This window comes from Oculina patagonica, chromosome 6, assembly GCF_052425735.1.
Source record: "Oculina patagonica isolate OP01 chromosome 6, crgOcupat, whole genome shotgun sequence".
NCBI lineage: Eukaryota > Metazoa > Cnidaria > Anthozoa > Scleractinia > Oculinidae > Oculina > Oculina patagonica.
Genome location: NC_135763.1, coordinates 20,966,444 through 20,984,044, shown reverse-complemented (window position 1 = coordinate 20,984,044; position 17,601 = coordinate 20,966,444). Strand labels below are relative to the sequence as shown.

The window sequence follows — 17,601 nt, the reverse complement described above, 5'->3', positions numbered from 1 at the left end:
TTGGGAACCTTTCGATTGTGAAGAAAAACCTGTGGGCTGTTGGTCGGCCGACAGACGACTGACAGTTGGTTACGGGGAGCTGTTCTTCACAATTACCAGGAAATAAATGTTTCTCGGACATGGTGATCAATCGGTTTTCCAGAAGTGCAGCACTTCACAAACCAAGTTCTACTGGCCCTGAATTACTAACAAAAGCAGCCAGTATTGCAATGAGCACCCAAGTTTAAAAGAAGTGATGTGGCATCAACTATCTCCTCTTAAGCCAGTGACACATCAGGGGATTTTAGAGGCTCGTTGCAGCAAAGTTTTGCTTACTTTATCAACTGGTCAATAAACAACTTCTTTTAGATGTTCATTAGCCTACGAATTAATGGGAAATGCATGCTGTAGTTTGAATTTTTACTGTTTCATGCACAGGAGTCTAAAACGGATTCTGTCATATCCAAGAACACTACTGTTGAGTTTCCATTACATAACAAATCTTGCTGCTATCCTCACTGTACAATATGAATACAGGGAATGGAGGAAATCCTTGAGTGTTTCCTTAAAGATGACAACCCTGATATGACCAGACAGATTCAGTTTATCATCAAGCAACTTAACACTGGTAGGGACATTTGTGTTACTGTATGGTTAAACCTGGGCCTTATAAGGACAAACTCGATCTTGTGTGCCCTTGTCATATTTGAACCTGCTTGAATTACTCATGAGTATCATCAAGAGCTTTCTGTCATTGGGTGCACACATGCTTTCCGAGTGATGATCAGAAAAGTCTCATGTTACTGTGCTCACATCCTTCAACTCTCATGCTCTTGTTAACTAATCTTGCTGAGATTTTATCTGTTTCAAATGTAGCCTGTTCCAGGCGTTCGGTTAGTTGGGAAGCGGCGCGAGGAACGGCGAGCGGAAAAAAATTAATGGGGAGGGGACCCTCCTCCCCGCCCCCTCCCCCCATTTTTTTTTCGCTTGCCATTTTTCGCGCCACCCAACTAACCGAACACCTGAAACAGGCTATTTCAAATGACTTTGTTGTTTCAGAAAATTAAGTATGCAGTTGCACAAAAATTAGTAGGAAAAAAAGCTGACACTAATGCCTTGACACTTGGTTTGGATGCCAGGTTGTCTGTATAAACAGGGTTTATCTATATTGTTAATGGTGTTGATACAGTACATTCCCCATAATTAAGTTTTATGAACACATTGTAATCTATTATAATTGTGATGCAATAATAAGCAATTATTGGATGAGGTTGAGCATGATATCGTGAATTATCAAAACTGAGGTCTGTGTTATCTGCCGAAGCCGAAGGCTGAGGCAGATAACACAGATACGAGGTTTTGATAATTCACGATATCATGCGAAAACCGAATTTAATAATTGTTTTATTATACGTTTTCAAACAATTTGCCATCACTTTTTCTAGCGCCAGCGTAAAACTTCGTCAGAACATGTGGTTCCTCCAGGTTCTTCTCCCTCAAATAATCGTTCAAAATTTTTACACTTGTTTTTGTTGTTCTCTTTGCGTTTTTAGAATCTTTATTCTTGATCATAACTTTCAATTCCTCTTCGGAAACGGAGGCAAATCGCTCAGCCACATTTTCAAACGTTTGACAGCACTACACGGACGAGGGGCTTGGAAACTAGGCGGACTTTGAACTCGACATGATAACCCAATATCTGCTGCAGATATTGGGTTATCATGTCAAGTTCACATGCTACTGTATATTGACTGAATGCTCTCGACCAATCACATGTGTTAAAGTAATTCTAATGTATAATAATTATATTTATTATACATTAGAATCACTTTGAAACATGTGATTGGTCGAGAGCATTCAGTCAATATACAGTAGCATGTGAACTTGACATGATAACCCAATATCTGCAGCAGATATTGGGTTATCATGTCGAGTTCAAAGTCCGCCTAGTTTCCAAGCCCCTCGTCCGTGTAGTGCTGTCAAACTTTTGAAAATATGGCTGAGCGATTCGCCTCCGTTTCCGAAGAGGAATTGAAAGTTTTGATCGAGAATAAAGATTCTAAAAACACCACGAGAACAACAAAAACAAGTGTAAAAATTCTGAATGATTATTTGAGGGAGAAGAACTAATTAACCTGGAGGAACCACAAGATAAAACCGCTTTGGCTAATGTTCTGACGAAGTTTACGCCGGCGCTAGAAAAAGTGATGGCAAATTGTTTGAAAACGTATAATAAAACAATTATTGAATTCGGTTTTCGCATGATATCGTGAATTATCAAAACCTCGTGTCTGAGTTATCTGCCTCAGCCTTCGACTTCGGCAGATAACACAGACCTCTGTTTTGATAATTCACGATATCATGCTCAACCTCATCCAATAATTGCTTATTATTATACATTAGAATTACTTTAACACATGTGATTGGTCGAGAGCATTCAGTCAATATACAGTAGCATGTGAACTTGACATGATAACCCAATATCTGCAGCAGATATTGGGTTATCATGTCGAGTTCAAAGTCCGCCTAGTTTCCAAGCCCCTCGTCCGTGTAGTGCTGTCAAACGTTTGAAAATGTGGCTGAGCGATTTGCCTCCGTTTCCGAAGAGGAATTGAAAGTTATGATCAAGAATAAAGATTCTAAAAACGCAAAGAGAACAACAAAAACAAGTGTAAAAATTTTGAACGATTATTTGAGGGAGAAGAACCTGGAGGAACCACATGTTCTGACGAAGTTTTACGCTGGCGCTAGAAAAAGTGATGGCAAATTGTTTGAAAACGTATAATAAAACAATTATTAAATTCGGTTTTCGCATGATATCGTGAATTATCAAAACCTCGTATCTGTGTTATCTGCCTCAGCCTTCGGCTTCGGCAGATAACACAGACCTCAGTTTTGATAATTCACGATATCATGCTCAACCTCATCCAATAATTGCTTAATGTCGTTGTTAAATTACAGATGATCCATCTGCCACAAATGATCCCGAGTCTGACGACGAAGATGAAGATGATGATGATGATGTGAGATTTCTTGATTACTAACTACTAGTAGTACTACTGATTGATTGATTGATTGATTGATTGATTGATCGATTGATTGATTAAAATAATACACTGTCCAAAGCTCTGTTTGTTTGCTTAGCCAGTTACTTTATCAGGCATTAAGAGTGGCTGTATAAAAATGGAAAGGGATTGGGACTTGTGCTTTTTCACTTTTATTTAAACCATGTGCTTGCTGTTATTTGAATCATGTCGTCATTAGGAAGGAGATGCTATTGATGCTGAACTGGACAAACAGGAGATACTTGAGCCAAGTGACGGAGAGCTGTGTGGAGAGGAGTTACTTCAAACTCATTATTCAATGGTATGTGTCACCCTGCCAAGGAGTCAATTATTCAAAAAAGGAAGAATAATTTTGTAAGGGATAGTCTTCATGGCATAATGTAATTTGTTTGTTTCTTTATTTCTTTTTTTTTTCAGCAGAAAACATCAGAACAGCCAAAGAACAGGAAAAAGGTACTGAAATAAACAACAACCGCCACTTTGTTGTGTGTAACAAGAAATTTAAAATGGAAAAATAAAGAGATAAGAACTGTGATGTAAAATGCAGAGACAAGAAAGCACAGAGTCATTTTCCATCTCCTGCAAAAGAGTATTTTATGCATTTGTGGGCTGATTACATGGTAATGTGGTTGATTTAAAGTAACGTTTTATGCCTCCATGCAAACCAAAGTGGGGCACAATGTTTGTTGGGAAAAAGTTAAAATCCTGTTAAACAAGGCAGCTTAACAAGCTTTTGATGACTTTACTTTTCATCCGACTCTGAAGATGATCTCAGGTCAGGTTGCCAAAATGTCGAAAACCAATACCCCTGACCTGAAAATCAAATTGGATGAATTTCTGATACGCCCGAGTTCAAACTGTTTAATTATTATGGCGCGCACTTGATACCTGGATGCGAGAACTTTAATTTTATTTACTTTTGCTGTGTTCAAGTACAAGTGTCATGCAGCATACGGGATTTTTTTCGTTAATCAATTTACAATGTTATCTAAAAAAGTATATATACTGTTTGTTTTTAGTTTCCAGCTTCCCTGGGTCCTGATCACCCTCTGACAAGGCCTACCACTCCTGGGGCAAGAACCGTGGAAGCAATTCAAGGTAAAGCAAAACCAAAATTTTTCCGGACACCGGAGTTTGGTAGTAACTATCCGTCAACATCTGGCAATTCAGTCTTGATTTTATGGCAGAAGTTAAAAACCTGTTGGTCTCTTTTTCGCTCGTAAATAGCCAAAAAACCCGCCTGTACTTTGTTTCCGCCAGAAGCCTTTTCTTTTTAAGAAAAAAGTAAAATCGACACACAGAATGATGCCCAAATTTGCTACCAAAATCTTCTCTCTCTCGTTCGCAACCTTAATCGAACTTTGAAGTTTGGACTTGTCTACGAACAGAAAGACTCTTTCATTCACTAGAAGGTAATATCAGGTAATATATCAAACAACCGGAGCGTTTCATTGCATTTCCAAACGCCAAGAAGAAAGTTAAAAATATGACACGCCAAGGAGAATTTTTGATGCACTTCGAGGTTTTTGAAAATGTTATGAAACACTGTCTCGAGGTTTTGATAGATCTTCTTAATCGAAACTTATAACTATAAGGAGGAAACAGGTGAAAATATCGTTCACGTGTTGACACTTCTCATGTGAAAAAAATGCGACTTACCTTGTTTCTGTGTTTTAATTACCTTTTTTACCGCTGCGAGATACACAATAGTTTGGATGCCACAGAAATCGTTCCTCGACTGGGTAATAAACTTTATAGTGAATAAACTTTATTTCTCTTTCAGAAAATACTCCCAGACCAACGACCACAACAATAAGACCAACATCTGAACAACAGGTTCGTCAGTGTCATTAGTCCTAGGGTCTGTCTGTGGTGACAGCTTGGTTTTTGCTTGAAAACATTGATGGTCTCATAATAAACTCTTCAAAGTGCTGAAATACTTTTAAAACAATTGCTGATCGACAAATCTTTTCAGTCTATTTAAGCATTACCTCAAACTTATCACTCTTCGCTCTCGCGCGCATAATTTTTGTAAGCCTTGTTGGTGCAGAATGCGTTTTTGCGATGGTTGGTGGGCTGTCCTCCACTAACCGCTAACCCGCTATGATGTAAACTTTAATAATTGGTTGATTAACTAATTAGTTATTCTTGTGAAGGGGTCGTGGGGTGGGAAGCACCTGACTGAGTGTACTAGGTTAAACGTGGAGCCTATATCAACGTTACTTTAACATGAAGAACACAAAGACTATATACTTGTGTCAGAAAACCCTATGCTCTCATTGTGGTATTTTTTTTTCTAAAACAAAGAACTTTACGCTAAACGCACTCATAGGCAGAAGAAAAGACAACTTTGCATACTGGTACTCTCACCGGCGAACGTCGCGTGCTTTTCCTTACGGTACGATTCTTCTAGACTCCGTGGTACCAAGTTAAAACCGCAAATGAATTGAAGTAGACTTTGAGTCGTCACAGCGGTTCATGTGAAATAATTATTGATAAGGCAGCGCTGTTTTCTGGAAAAAGGCGACCTTACATTTCATAAATCGAAAAACCATTTCTTTGATTAAATTACCACCGGTGTCGCCTTGTTTGGCAGAAAAACAAAAACATGTTACAAACGAGCAAAAGTATCGTGTTACACTTGTAACAAGCTTAAGTATCACGTCTTACTGAAAGTGAAATAAAGCAAATAGACATCAAATATCTTACTTTCAATTGATCAGCCCCATTGCATTCTGTACTATCCTTTTAGTCTCTAGGGGCGCTTTCCATTAGACTGGCCGGTCAGTCCGGTGGTTTTGAATGTGAATTGGGCCTTTTCCATGAGATTGTCCCACAAATTCACCACAACAGTGTATAATATTTATGCATTGACTGATTTGACAGAATAAATCTGACTAACAGTGGAATTCTTCCAGTTCTGACCAGCGGAAAGCACCCTAACTTTTTGTTTCCAGCAAGGGTTTTGTTGGCGTATGTCAGCTGAGACAAAGTGATAAGTGCTGATGTAACTGAAATGCTATAACTTTGTTGTTTTATAGAGCAGACCTTTAACCTCATCAAAATCAAGACCGGAGTCCAGGCCAACAACAGAAGGTGAGAATCACGATAATACTTACCTTTTAAATTGCTTGGTTTTGCTTTCCCGATCAAATTCTTTATGGGTCTGTCGGGATGGGGAGACGGTTCAGAAGTTAAGAGAAAAAATATCCTTATTAATGACATTTTTGCGACACATTAATTTCGCGATTTTGTGATGCGCATATTTTGCGACACTTAAATTTCGCGATTTTGCAAAAAAAATTGTATTTTGAGTCACTATAATTTCGCATTTTTGAGTAAGATAAAACTTGCATTTCCTTGGCAATATTTTTTGACATGCCTTTGAATTAAATAAAACGACTTCATCAAAGGAACAATAACGTCAAAATTAACAAAAGCGCGAGGGCGGGACTAACTCTCGGCAGTAGCAACAACAGAGCAGTTGTCACAATGTCTACAAGTAGGTCATGCTTGTACGTGGCATAAGTTATTGCTCTGGAGTCAATTGACGACAACATCCATTAACATTGAAAATTCCTTCCTTCAGTGGTTCTACACTTATTCTTTCTTGATTACTGACATATGTGATTCACTTAATTTTTGCGTCATGTTATGTTCGCGACACTTATTGTTCCCGTTACTTAAATTTCGCGATTTTTTTTGAATCGCGAAATTCGCGAAATTAACGCGTCGCGAAAATTTCATATAATAAGGTATTTAAAGTTGGCATTTCGTGTATCTATCACAGAAGCATGTGCTGCACAAACTTAAACAGTAAATCTAAGAGCCCTTTGAGATATCTTATGTAACAGTTTTTGCATAATATTTTCTTCCAATACAGTAACAAAATTTACAGTCAAACCATATATTTTTCCAAGCAACTTTGCATGTAGGGCGCAGTGTTCCAATATTGATTAGCAGTTTGCTCAAGCAACTTGCAAATTCGATTTATTTTTATCTCCAGCAAGTTGCCAGTGTTGGGCGGCTTCCAGTTTGACTGTAACAAACAAGGCCAGCTCTTTGAAATAGTATTTATCAAAAATACCAGTATTAAAATGTGTTAGGTTGTAAACGTGCTGTTATAGAATAGGGTTTACTTATAAGAAAATTAATTTGTTTCCTTTTTTGGTTTACAGAAAGACCTTCAAGCACTAGAAAAGTGAGTTAAGCCTTACTTTGATGTACCAATGTGTGCAACTGTAATCCTATGTTAACGGATGAAACAGTCTTCATGTTCAGGTTTTGTAACTGCCCTTTCTTGTAATTCATTCATTCTTCTTAAAGTTTAAGTTTCACGAACAAACCTCATTCATTGCAGCTAAATTTGAAGCAGATAGATTGCTAATCCATTTACATATTCTTGTGTGCATAGCATTAACGTATAAAGGTCGGGACACACTAGGCGACAAGTTGCAGCGACAGGTCGCTCCGTGTGTACTGCTTCAAAACAAATTGCTGCTACAAGGCGCTTGTTCGGTACACATGCAGCGAATTTGGAACAGGGGGAATGGGAACTAGTTTTCCAATTCAATGCATGACGCTGTCTTATTGTGTTCGACGAAGGAGAACGCATACTAATCGCGTCGTTTGCCCGACGTCAGTCCCGCGGGTTCTATGGTTCAGTCCCGCGGGTATCGATCGCCTGATGCCATAACCGTTTGAGACTTTTTGGACTGCTACAAGTGACGTCGACCTCATGAAGAGGGCCTCAATCTCATGCATATCAAAATGGCATCGAGTTTGCATTTTTTGTGTAAACAAAATTAATGCGTGGAACGTGTACCCGAAGTTAAAATAATACCGAAAATGTCATGGGGAGCATATCATCCAGGGAAGTAGAGTTTAAGTCAGCCATTGAACTCGAAAAAAGTGGAAATCGAGTGAGTCATTTCGTGTGTCGCTTTGAAGTTTAGTACGTCCGCGCGAAAATCTTCCACATTGACTTTTTTGTATTAAAATTGGGGGTTACCGGCCATTTAAAAGCTGCAAGCGAAGTGAACGCAACGGCGACCATCAGCGCGCGCTTAATTATTGCGACATGAATTATGTGCGCAGTAACGATGCGCATAAACAACGAAGTTGTCCATGTTCTTCGACGTGCTTGTGTTCGCGTCTTTGGAGGTCATAGAAATGTTAAAATGTAAATGTTAAATGCGCCGATGATTGAAAGTTTTTCCCAGACGTTTCGGGGCTACTGCCCCTTCTTCAGTGGAAAATGTAACACCAGTTAACGGAAAAAAGCACGTGCGCGTGATCAATGTTTGAAATTAAAAATAACAAATTAAACATACGTCACGGGCGCGCGCGCTTGTTAGAGTGAACATAAGAGATTAAGGGCCCACTGACAGATTTCTCGCGCGTTGCTAAGGTGCCAAAAGAGCGCGCGCTGTATTGCGTGTACGGGTTACTCACGCTATCAGTACGCGCCAGATGTGCAAAAAAATTTCCTTTCGAGCACTTCTTCAAACTCGCCAAATAAGATGAAACAATAAGAACTACCGAAAAACTTCCTGACTAATAGTTGACTTCACATCTGAGAATCAGTCAGATTAAATTGAACCAGGAAAAGCAGGTTTTTTACACATGCAAATAATCTCAAAAGCGTACGCGTACAACTAGCGCGCGCACTGTTCTCTTGTCAGATGAATTACGCATGCGTTAACAAAATGATTTCCGGTTTGCAGAAAAAATCTAAATACTTGGCGGTCTTTTATTTGATTCACTTTTTTTCGACGTTATATTTTTCCGACCTGGGTCGGGAACATAACTAAGTATTCATTTGCTTAAATCATTTTTAATAAAAATTTTATGGACAAATCAATATTTTAAATCTCTCTAAAAAAATTATTTTCCATAATGAAATGAAACCCATACTTACCAAGATACAAAAACAAATAAAGATCATGACACTATGAATGATTTTCTGATAACATGCAAAACATCAAAAAGTTTAGACTTTTTCTTTATTGGTCACGTGATCATGGGCGTGGCCCGATGACGTCATATTTATGTTATGGACTGAGTAAAAGATTCAACCATAACTAAACAAGAAAAATTGCTAAAACTATATAACCGTGAATGTCCCTAGCAACGGGTCCAAATATATACGTCAGTGGGCCCTTAAATAAAACCAAAGTCCACATTCAAGCCACGAGGTCGCAGAGTCTTGTAGCGGAAAATAAGCTTTGCCTCAAGCCGTTTTCTTTCCATGGTATCAGTTAGTCCGGCACGGAGCACTGACACAAGCATGTCGTTCGTGCTATGTCCTGGCAGATTAAAATGTTTAGCCACTGGAGTATCGCTTTGTGTGGTGATGGATCTTAAGTGTTCTCTAAACCTGTCAGCCAGTCGTCGGCCAGTTTCCCCGATGTAGCATTTGGCGCACGCGTGACATTGGATTATATATACAGCATGCGTTGTGGTGCAGGTGTATCTTTGATGGACATGGATTGATCCGCCAGGTGTGTTAACCACCGGAGTAGCATTGGTGTAGTCGCAGGTCTTGCAACGGGGTCTCGCACAGGGGAATGTTCCAAAATCCGCGCGGGCATCATTCGTTTCGTTTCCTAACGTGCTCCGAACCAAGGCATCGTGTAAGTTCGAGTCACGGCGATATGCACATAGAATTCGCACAGGCTGGAATATGTCACCTGTTTGAGGGTCGTTTTTCAGCAAGTCCAGATTCTTTGTCATGATTTTCTTTACTCGTGCATTCGAGGGGTGGTACGTGAGTACAAGCGGGATTGTTGGTTGCTGAGGTGCTCTTTGTGTTGGTGTCTCTTGTAGCAAATCCTCTCGAGAGATGGATGCAATTTGATTCAAGGCATGGTTGACAACATGTGGTGGATACTTGCGATCCAAGAAATAACTGACCATCTCCTTGCTCCTCTCATTGAAGTCGTCGGCTTCACTGCAAATGCGCTTCAACCTGAGCAGCTGACTAAAAGGGATGGATTGTTTGCAGCGGGTCGGGTGAGAGGAGAAATAATTCAAGTATGAGTGGGTGTCAGTTTCTTTGTAATGGATGGTTGTTGTCAGTCGATGCCCGGAAGGTTTGATGCAAAGGTCTAAGAACGACACTGCTTCTTCGGAAATGGACCACGTGAATTTCAAATTCGGATGAAAATTGCTCACAAACGATGCGAAATCTTCAATTTCTCTCTTTCTGCATGATGCTGCTCCCATGATGTCGTCAATGTACCTTTTGAATAGGTCTGGTGTCCTGCCCGGATACTGTTCAAAGATTTGTTCCTCTATATGACCCATAAACAAACAGGCGTAGTTTGGACCAAATCTACTGCCCATAGCCACGCCTCCAACCTGTTCGTAATAGTTGCCATTGAATGTAAAAGTGTTCAGGGTCAATACAAGTTCAGCTAGGCGCAGAAGAGTATGCGTGGGCGGTTGAAGGACAGAACGCTTGTTCAGGAAGTGTTCAAGAGCAAGGAGACCATCCTGGTTGGGTATCACGGTATAGAGTGATTTTACATCCATTGTGAACACGTAGTTGGTGAGTTCCGGGAAACGAAATGACTCGGCAATTTGAAGCATGTGATTTGTGTCCTTTACAAAGCTGGGGAGATTGTGAACCAAAGGTGTAGTAATTCGGTCCAAATAAGTTGCAATCAGTTCCGTTGGGCAATTACAGGCAGATACGATCGGCCTACCAGGATTACCAGGCTTATGGATCTTGGGCAGCAGGTAAAACTTGGATGTACGTGGCTGGTCTATAATAAGGTTAGACGCTGATGCTGGGAGTTCACCAGATTGAATCGCGTCCTTAACCACCACCTGAACTCTTTCGTTGTTTTCGTTGGTATGGTCATGGCTAAGTTGTCTGTAGAAATTCGCATTGGAGAGATGTCTTTCAGCCTCCTGTACATTCCCCTGTGCGAGACCCCGTTGCAAGACCTGCGACTACACCAATGCTACTCCGGTGGTTAACACACCTGGCGGATCAATCCATGTCCATCAAAGATACACCTGCACCACAACACATGCTGTATATATAATCCAATGTCGCGCGTGCGCCAAATGCTACATCGGGGAAACTGGCCGACGACTGGCTGACAGGTTTAGAGAACACTTAAGATCCATCACCACACAAAGCGATACTCCAGTGGCTGAACATTTTAATCTGCCAGGACATAGCACGAGCAACATGCTTGTGTCAGTGCTCCGTGCCGGACTAACTGATACCATGGAAAGAAAACGGCTTGAGGCAAAGCTTATTTTCCGCTACAAGACTCTGCGACCTCGTGGCTTGAATGTGGACTTTGGTTTTATTTGTAATAGTAATTGGACTGAGTGGAGTACAATTCAGGGAGTTATCGGGCGAGTCATTTCGAAATCACGAAAGCACAATTACTCTCTGAATGTACGACACGAGGTCCAATTACTAATTAATCGTGTCAATAACAAAATTCGAGGTTAGGAAGTCTTTAGGAACCTTTTCTGCGAGGAAAAGTCAAAGGTAAATTTAGTTGGTTGCACAAAAAGTTAGAAAACAGCAAGAAAAACCCATTCAAATGCGCATGATTGACGCGCGGATGGCTTAGGTGTCCAATTGCAGGTATCCAATTTGAAGTTGCTCAAATTGGATACCTGTAATTGGACACCCACGTGATTGCGCGCCGATTACGCGACAAATAGGCGCGCGCAGAACCAATCAAAAACGAGGATTTTGTTATAGATACGATTAAATCTGTTATGTTCACTCTAACAAGCGCGCGCGCCCGTGGCGTATGTTCAATTTATTATTTTTAATTTCAAACATTGATCACGCGCGCGTGCTTTTTTCCGTTAACTGGTGTTACATTTTCCACTGAAGAAGGGGCAGTAGCCCCGAAACGTCTGGGAAAAACTTTCAATCATCGGCGCATTTAACATTTACATTTTAACATTTCTATGAATTAACTATATGCGCTACACAGCCACACGAAATTTTCTTTGGAGGTCAGTCGTGTAAAGACGACGAAAATTGTCTCGAACGCACTCCGCTAATCCATGATTATTACTAGTTGTTTAATTTATATTTTGTCGCAGCGACTTGTCGAAGAAGAGCGCATACGCTGTGACAACGCTGCTTTCGCTCATTTTGTCGCTGTGATATGTCGCACGAATTCAAACTGGTTGTAAGTCGTGCGACACATCGCAGCGACAAAAGTCTATAGCAGCGACGTGATAGATTATCGCAAGAATGCACCATGTCACACGAGGCAACATGTTGCAGCAACTTGTCGCCGCGACATGCATGTTGCAGCAACTTGTCGCCGCGACATCTTGCAGCGACTTGTCGCGTAGTGTGTCCCGACGTTAAGAGCGCGCCCGTAGCCCGTAGTTTATGTAAGCCTTTCCTCTGTTAGTGTAACATTTTGAAAATTGCTTTTTAAAACTTTTCAAAACTTTTCCATATGAAGGAAACAAAGCCCGGTTCAGATTCAGTCAAGCCATCTATTGTCAGGTAAGCTCTTTGTCATGCTTGTTATAACAAATGCTTCATTCGGACGGGAATATAAATGTCTGAGTTGGGCTTTCTCGGCGGTGATGTTGCTAAGTACTTGACGCTCAAAGTCATAGGACTAGAATTCCCTAGTTATCGCCGACCAAGGGGCTTGACCCTCAAACATCACGGTAGTTATTTAAGCCTATCAACTGTTTGCTATAAAACAAGGGGCCCTCACATCAGGTTAGAGGATGAATCAAGTGTTATCTGCTTTTGACGCGTCTTTTGATTTGAGATCAAGTACGAGTACGACTTTCGAATTTCAATCCAGTTACGTTCCCAGAGCCCGCACTCCTACCTGTTGCTGACCAGTTGTAAAGGATACTATCGATACGAGATTAATGTGAAATGTGATAATTGAAAGCATAAGTACTAGATTTGAATAGTCGTACTCTGACCTCGAGGTCCCTTAAATTATGTACACTGTAACGGACGAGAACAATCGGAAATTCTCGGGACATCCGATCGCGCGCCGCGATTCGTAGAGCTTCGCCAGCAGACCGCATATTTTATTTAAAATGGGCTAAATGGCCGCTACTGAACAAAAGACACTTTGATAGCAAGTAAGATTATCATTCTCCGATTTGATGTGAGGGGCCCCTGTGCTATAATATCAAAAAAATTAATCTCCGGGGCTGCTCCAAACAAGCATCATTCCACTCTTGTTTCTTTGATTACGTTTCGCTATGAGTCATGGAAATTATTTTTTAAAGATCCTGTCAACAAACTATATTTCCTTGTTTTTGCTGATTAACCAATGCTTTTTTGTTTCCTTTTACTGTTTGTGTTTTAGACCACCGTATGAAGCACCCTTTGTTTCAAAACCCAAGATTCCTCGCACTCCCGATTCGAGACCAAGAACAAGCACCCCTCCACCCCTTGGTCGATCTGCCTCCCCTCCCAGACCAGTATCAAAGGATGGCCGGCCTGGTAAGTGATAACCTGTAATAAAATGGGCAATAAAGTGCCAAAAAAGATTTTTTGAAAAACCAGACGTTTCGGGCAATAGCCCTTTTTCGGTGGTAAACGTCGCGAAATAAAATACGACAAACTAGCACTTCAGCAAAGACCGTCATTCTGTCTCCGACGTCCAAATACGCGGAATCAGACTTTGCACCGGAAACAACATCAACCAGAAGCGACAGGAGATGAGAATGATCTTCAGATTGGGCACCGTGCGACCACGCGGGATGAACATTCGCATTCATTTAAACTGCGCGCGCTGGGCTTTGAACGTTATTTTTAATTTTCAAACGCTCGGCTTGTTTGTCGCATTTTATTTGGCGACGTTTACCACCAAAGAAGGGCTATTGCCCGAAACGTCTGGTTTTTCAAAAAATCTTTTTTTGGCACTTTATTGCCCATTTTATTACACCTTTATGTTTTAGTGCCACGCAGTAACTTTGGAACTTTTGTTCTTATTATAAGTGATAACCTGCTCATTAACCCAGGGATATCCCTTAATAAATCACCATATAAGGTTTACACAATCTTGTCCAGTGGCGAAAAGTGTTTGGTGATAACAAGCTTCCCTTCTGTTGAAGGAATCTTTTTTTGGATGCTCCATTTTCTATCAAAATAGAAAAAAAACTCTGTTGCTGTGCAATCTAATGTGACTTAACAACCATTTCATGTTGCTGAATTCTTTAGGGAAAGGGACCCATCACTTCTCTCCCAGATGGTAACGCTTTTTTAATAAAGCCTTGATATTCTTGAATTTTCTTTCGGGCTCTCCAGCACTCGTGACAAAGTTTACTCTAATTCTTCACATTCATCACATTTCGACGGTTCATTTTGTTGACGAAACGGTCAAATCTTTTTAATTCTTCCATAAAAAGAACTGACCACGTCGAACACGTTGTTTGTTGCTGTGTAATCGCAGTGCAGGGTGAGGGTGTTTATAATATGCATACAAATCTTACTGTTTTCTTTATTATTTTCTTTGTCAGGAACATCATCGTCAAAGAAAAGTAGTCATTCAAACGAACAGCAAAAGACAACGTCAAGATAAAAGTACAAGTCAAACCGCCGGCCGGGCGAGAAACTTTTCTGTTGACTCACTCACTGCTACACAATAAATCACTGAAGAACTGAAGCAAATATGCAGTGGCAGACGTGAACACGCCATGAATTAAAACAAGCAACCTGCGCCGGTCACTTCCACACACTTCATACGTTTATTATTCCACTATTGCGCCATTTTACCATATTAGGGCAAAAGAACGCGCACTATATGCTACGTTATTACACAGTAGAACAGGACAAAAATAAGGACGGACAAACTTATGGAATAAATCCCCTATTCGATAGTTAAACATATAATACGAGCGGACATTTTGCTCATTGCTCGTATTTTTCCGAGCCTCGTAGGGGCTCGGAAAAAATAATACGCAACTCGCAAAATATACGCGCGTTTTATATGTTAAACCATCGAATAAGGTGTATATTTTACCTTTCTGTAATACATTAAATAACGATGTTTATACCATGCCATAGAAAATACAGCCAATCAGAATACAGGAAAGCCGTTGTATATTCGACGGTATTCAACCCAACCTTCCCATCGTGCGCTGCGATCTTATTCTCGATGAAATTTAGTGAGCGTATTTTCTATGGCATGGTATAAAATAGTTACACAACACTTTCTCGTGTTATACTATGGAATATCCCACTTGTCACTTGTATTTTCTTCGTATACACACTCGCCTAAAGGCTCGTGTGTATACCGAGAAAATAGAAGTGACTCGTGGGATATTCCATAGTATACCACTCGAAAGCGTTGCATAACTAGTATATGTGTAACAGAAATAAATCGAATGCGGACAATAGGAGGATCTTATGTTAACTAGTAGGAAGTGTAACTAGTTAGATAAATCTTTATTTAGACACGCTTGTCCCGTTAACTAATTATGTGCAAGAAAGCTGATTTCCACAAAGGACGGGTGGCTACAACAAGAAAATTAAAACTCTCTGAGCACATCCCATCTATGTCATTAGTTTACCGTTTAGTATTGTATTAAGGACGTTCGCGCTAATTGTTTATGCGCATCCTTCCTGCGCACGTAATTCATGTCGCAACGTCACGCCACGTCATGCACGAGCGCGCGCGCTGAAGAAATTTTCTAAGCACATATTTAGTAAATAAACCCCTTCAGGCGGCTGGTATATTGGAGAATAATGCCCAAGGCTGAAAGATTGTCGAAAAATGAACAGTTGGCCGAGAAGCGAAGCTTCGAGGGCAACTGTGAAATTTTGAGGACAATCTTTCAGCCAAGGGCATTATCCTCCAATATACTAGCAAGCCAGAAAGGGGTTTATTTATTTTATAACCCTCCAATTGATTTCTACAACGCGCTTTATCGCCAGTAAATTTATAGGAAAAAACCTACGTAACAAACCCGGCGTAACTGTGGTTAAAACAAATGTAAGTTGATTGGTTTACGTGACTTTTTAACTCTGTGATTCATTAAAAGTTAGAATTAAATAACATGACTTCATTCGTTTGTTTTGTGCTTGCCTACAAAATCCGGCGACGGATATCAAATCGGACGGGGTATATTCGCTGATACCCGTCTTCCGATTTTGTACCACGTGATGCGTTTTGTCCAATGAGCGCGCGCAAAAAATAATGAGTGGGTTATAAAGGGCTGATAGTCGTCGCGTGAACTTTGCTTGCAATTAACTCTCTTAGATGGTCGGTGACCCCACATTTTTTTGAACGGATCACTTTTGTTTACAATTTTCTACGTTTTGCGTAAAAATGAAAAAAATCTATCGGATTTTTTTGGTCCACGTACGTTTGAATGCCTCTTTTTGAGCTTTTCGTTTTGCTGTACGACGGTTTCAAATACCGCTTTTAGGGTTAAGTCTTACAAAAAGTTGGCAGCACTAGAATTTTTTTACGCAACAGACCCACTTCTACAAAAATTGACTAAGATCATGGTAGTTTTCCACGCGCTTTATCTCTGAAACGAAGTCGGTGACCCCAACTTTTTTTTTTGCATTTCCGACACAAGTAACTTATCTGACTGCTGTAAAATTTTTAAAAAATCTATCGAGTAGAAAATTTTCGCGCGAACGTCCTTAAAAAAATTACTTGGATGCGTTTCAAAACCCTCACCAAAATTATTAATCTCTTATTGCGACTTGAGTTTTATAGAATCAAGACTGAATAAGTTCACGTTTAATATATTCACGTTTTTAAGAACTGCATTATGTTCACTGTGTATGTTTCCCAGGAACTAATGCAAGTTACCTTATTATAGGAATATAACGAAGCATTTTAACAACGCGAACAAAATGTACGCGTAATAGAATTAACGCGAATTGTCGAAAATTTATGTTAACATGCATTTAATTAACGCGAATTCTCGTGTGGTGTGTGCTTACATGCAGTTAATTAACGCGAATTTGATGCGTAATAATTTTTATAGCAAACTACGCTATTTAAAAGACAAAACAACGTCCAACAACAGAACTTGAGGTTTAATTCTGATAGTTGGCGAGAGACAGTTACAGCCTTATGCGTCTCATGGCGCGAAGAGAACTTACTAACTATACACAACAAAGATACTTAAACAGACCAAATAGTATATGATAAATGCAAAGCGGCCTTACACTACTGAAGACCTGAAAAAAATTTTTTTTCAAAGTGACTAATATTAAATGAATGGATCCAGGGATGGAGTACATCCCGTCCTCGTATTTTCCGCTGCCTCTGTTATTCCTGCAGCCTTCACGGAGAAGTAGATGTCGTTTAAACATAACTTTTCCGGAAATAAAGGTGTCTTAAAATAACAATGCTGAAAAATAGTGTGATTTTAATTTACAATGACGTAAATTAAGGCACATGTAATTAACGCGAATTTTTGAAATTCGCGTTAATTACATGTATCGTTAAATTCCTATAATAAGGTAACTCATGTTTAGCCTAACTAACTCGGTGATTTTGTTTTCGCTATATGCTGTTAACAAGCTACGTAGCATAAGCAACTACAACAAGAGACGTTT

At 40.0% G+C, this 17,601-nt stretch overlaps 1 protein-coding gene across 5 annotated transcripts in view; it reads left to right on the top strand.

Moving 5' to 3' along the window:
- The window catches only part of LOC144658787 (lisH domain-containing protein ARMC9-like), a 47,425-nt gene extending 30,034 nt beyond the window's left edge, over positions 1-17,391 (top strand). For 4 of the 5 annotated variants that reach the window (XM_078519263.1, XM_078519262.1, XM_078519260.1 and 1 more), the window contains 11 exons: positions 517-607; positions 2,941-3,002; positions 3,244-3,345; positions 3,462-3,497; positions 4,064-4,142; positions 4,828-4,880; positions 6,086-6,140; positions 7,223-7,245; positions 12,506-12,549; positions 13,385-13,521; positions 14,541-17,391. In XM_078519263.1, coding sequence (XP_078375389.1) covers positions 517-607; positions 2,941-3,002; positions 3,244-3,345; positions 3,462-3,497; positions 4,064-4,142; positions 4,828-4,880; positions 6,086-6,140; positions 7,223-7,245; positions 12,506-12,549; positions 13,385-13,521; positions 14,541-14,602 — 744 coding nt within the window. In that variant the 3' untranslated portion in view covers positions 14,603-17,391. The remainder of the gene's footprint in view (positions 1-516; positions 608-2,940; positions 3,003-3,243; positions 3,346-3,461; positions 3,498-4,063; positions 4,143-4,827; positions 4,881-6,085; positions 6,141-7,222; positions 7,246-12,505; positions 12,550-13,384; positions 13,522-14,540) is intronic. The other variant, XM_078519261.1, reaches the window with a different exon arrangement.
- The last annotated feature ends 210 nt before the right edge of the window (positions 17,392-17,601 follow it).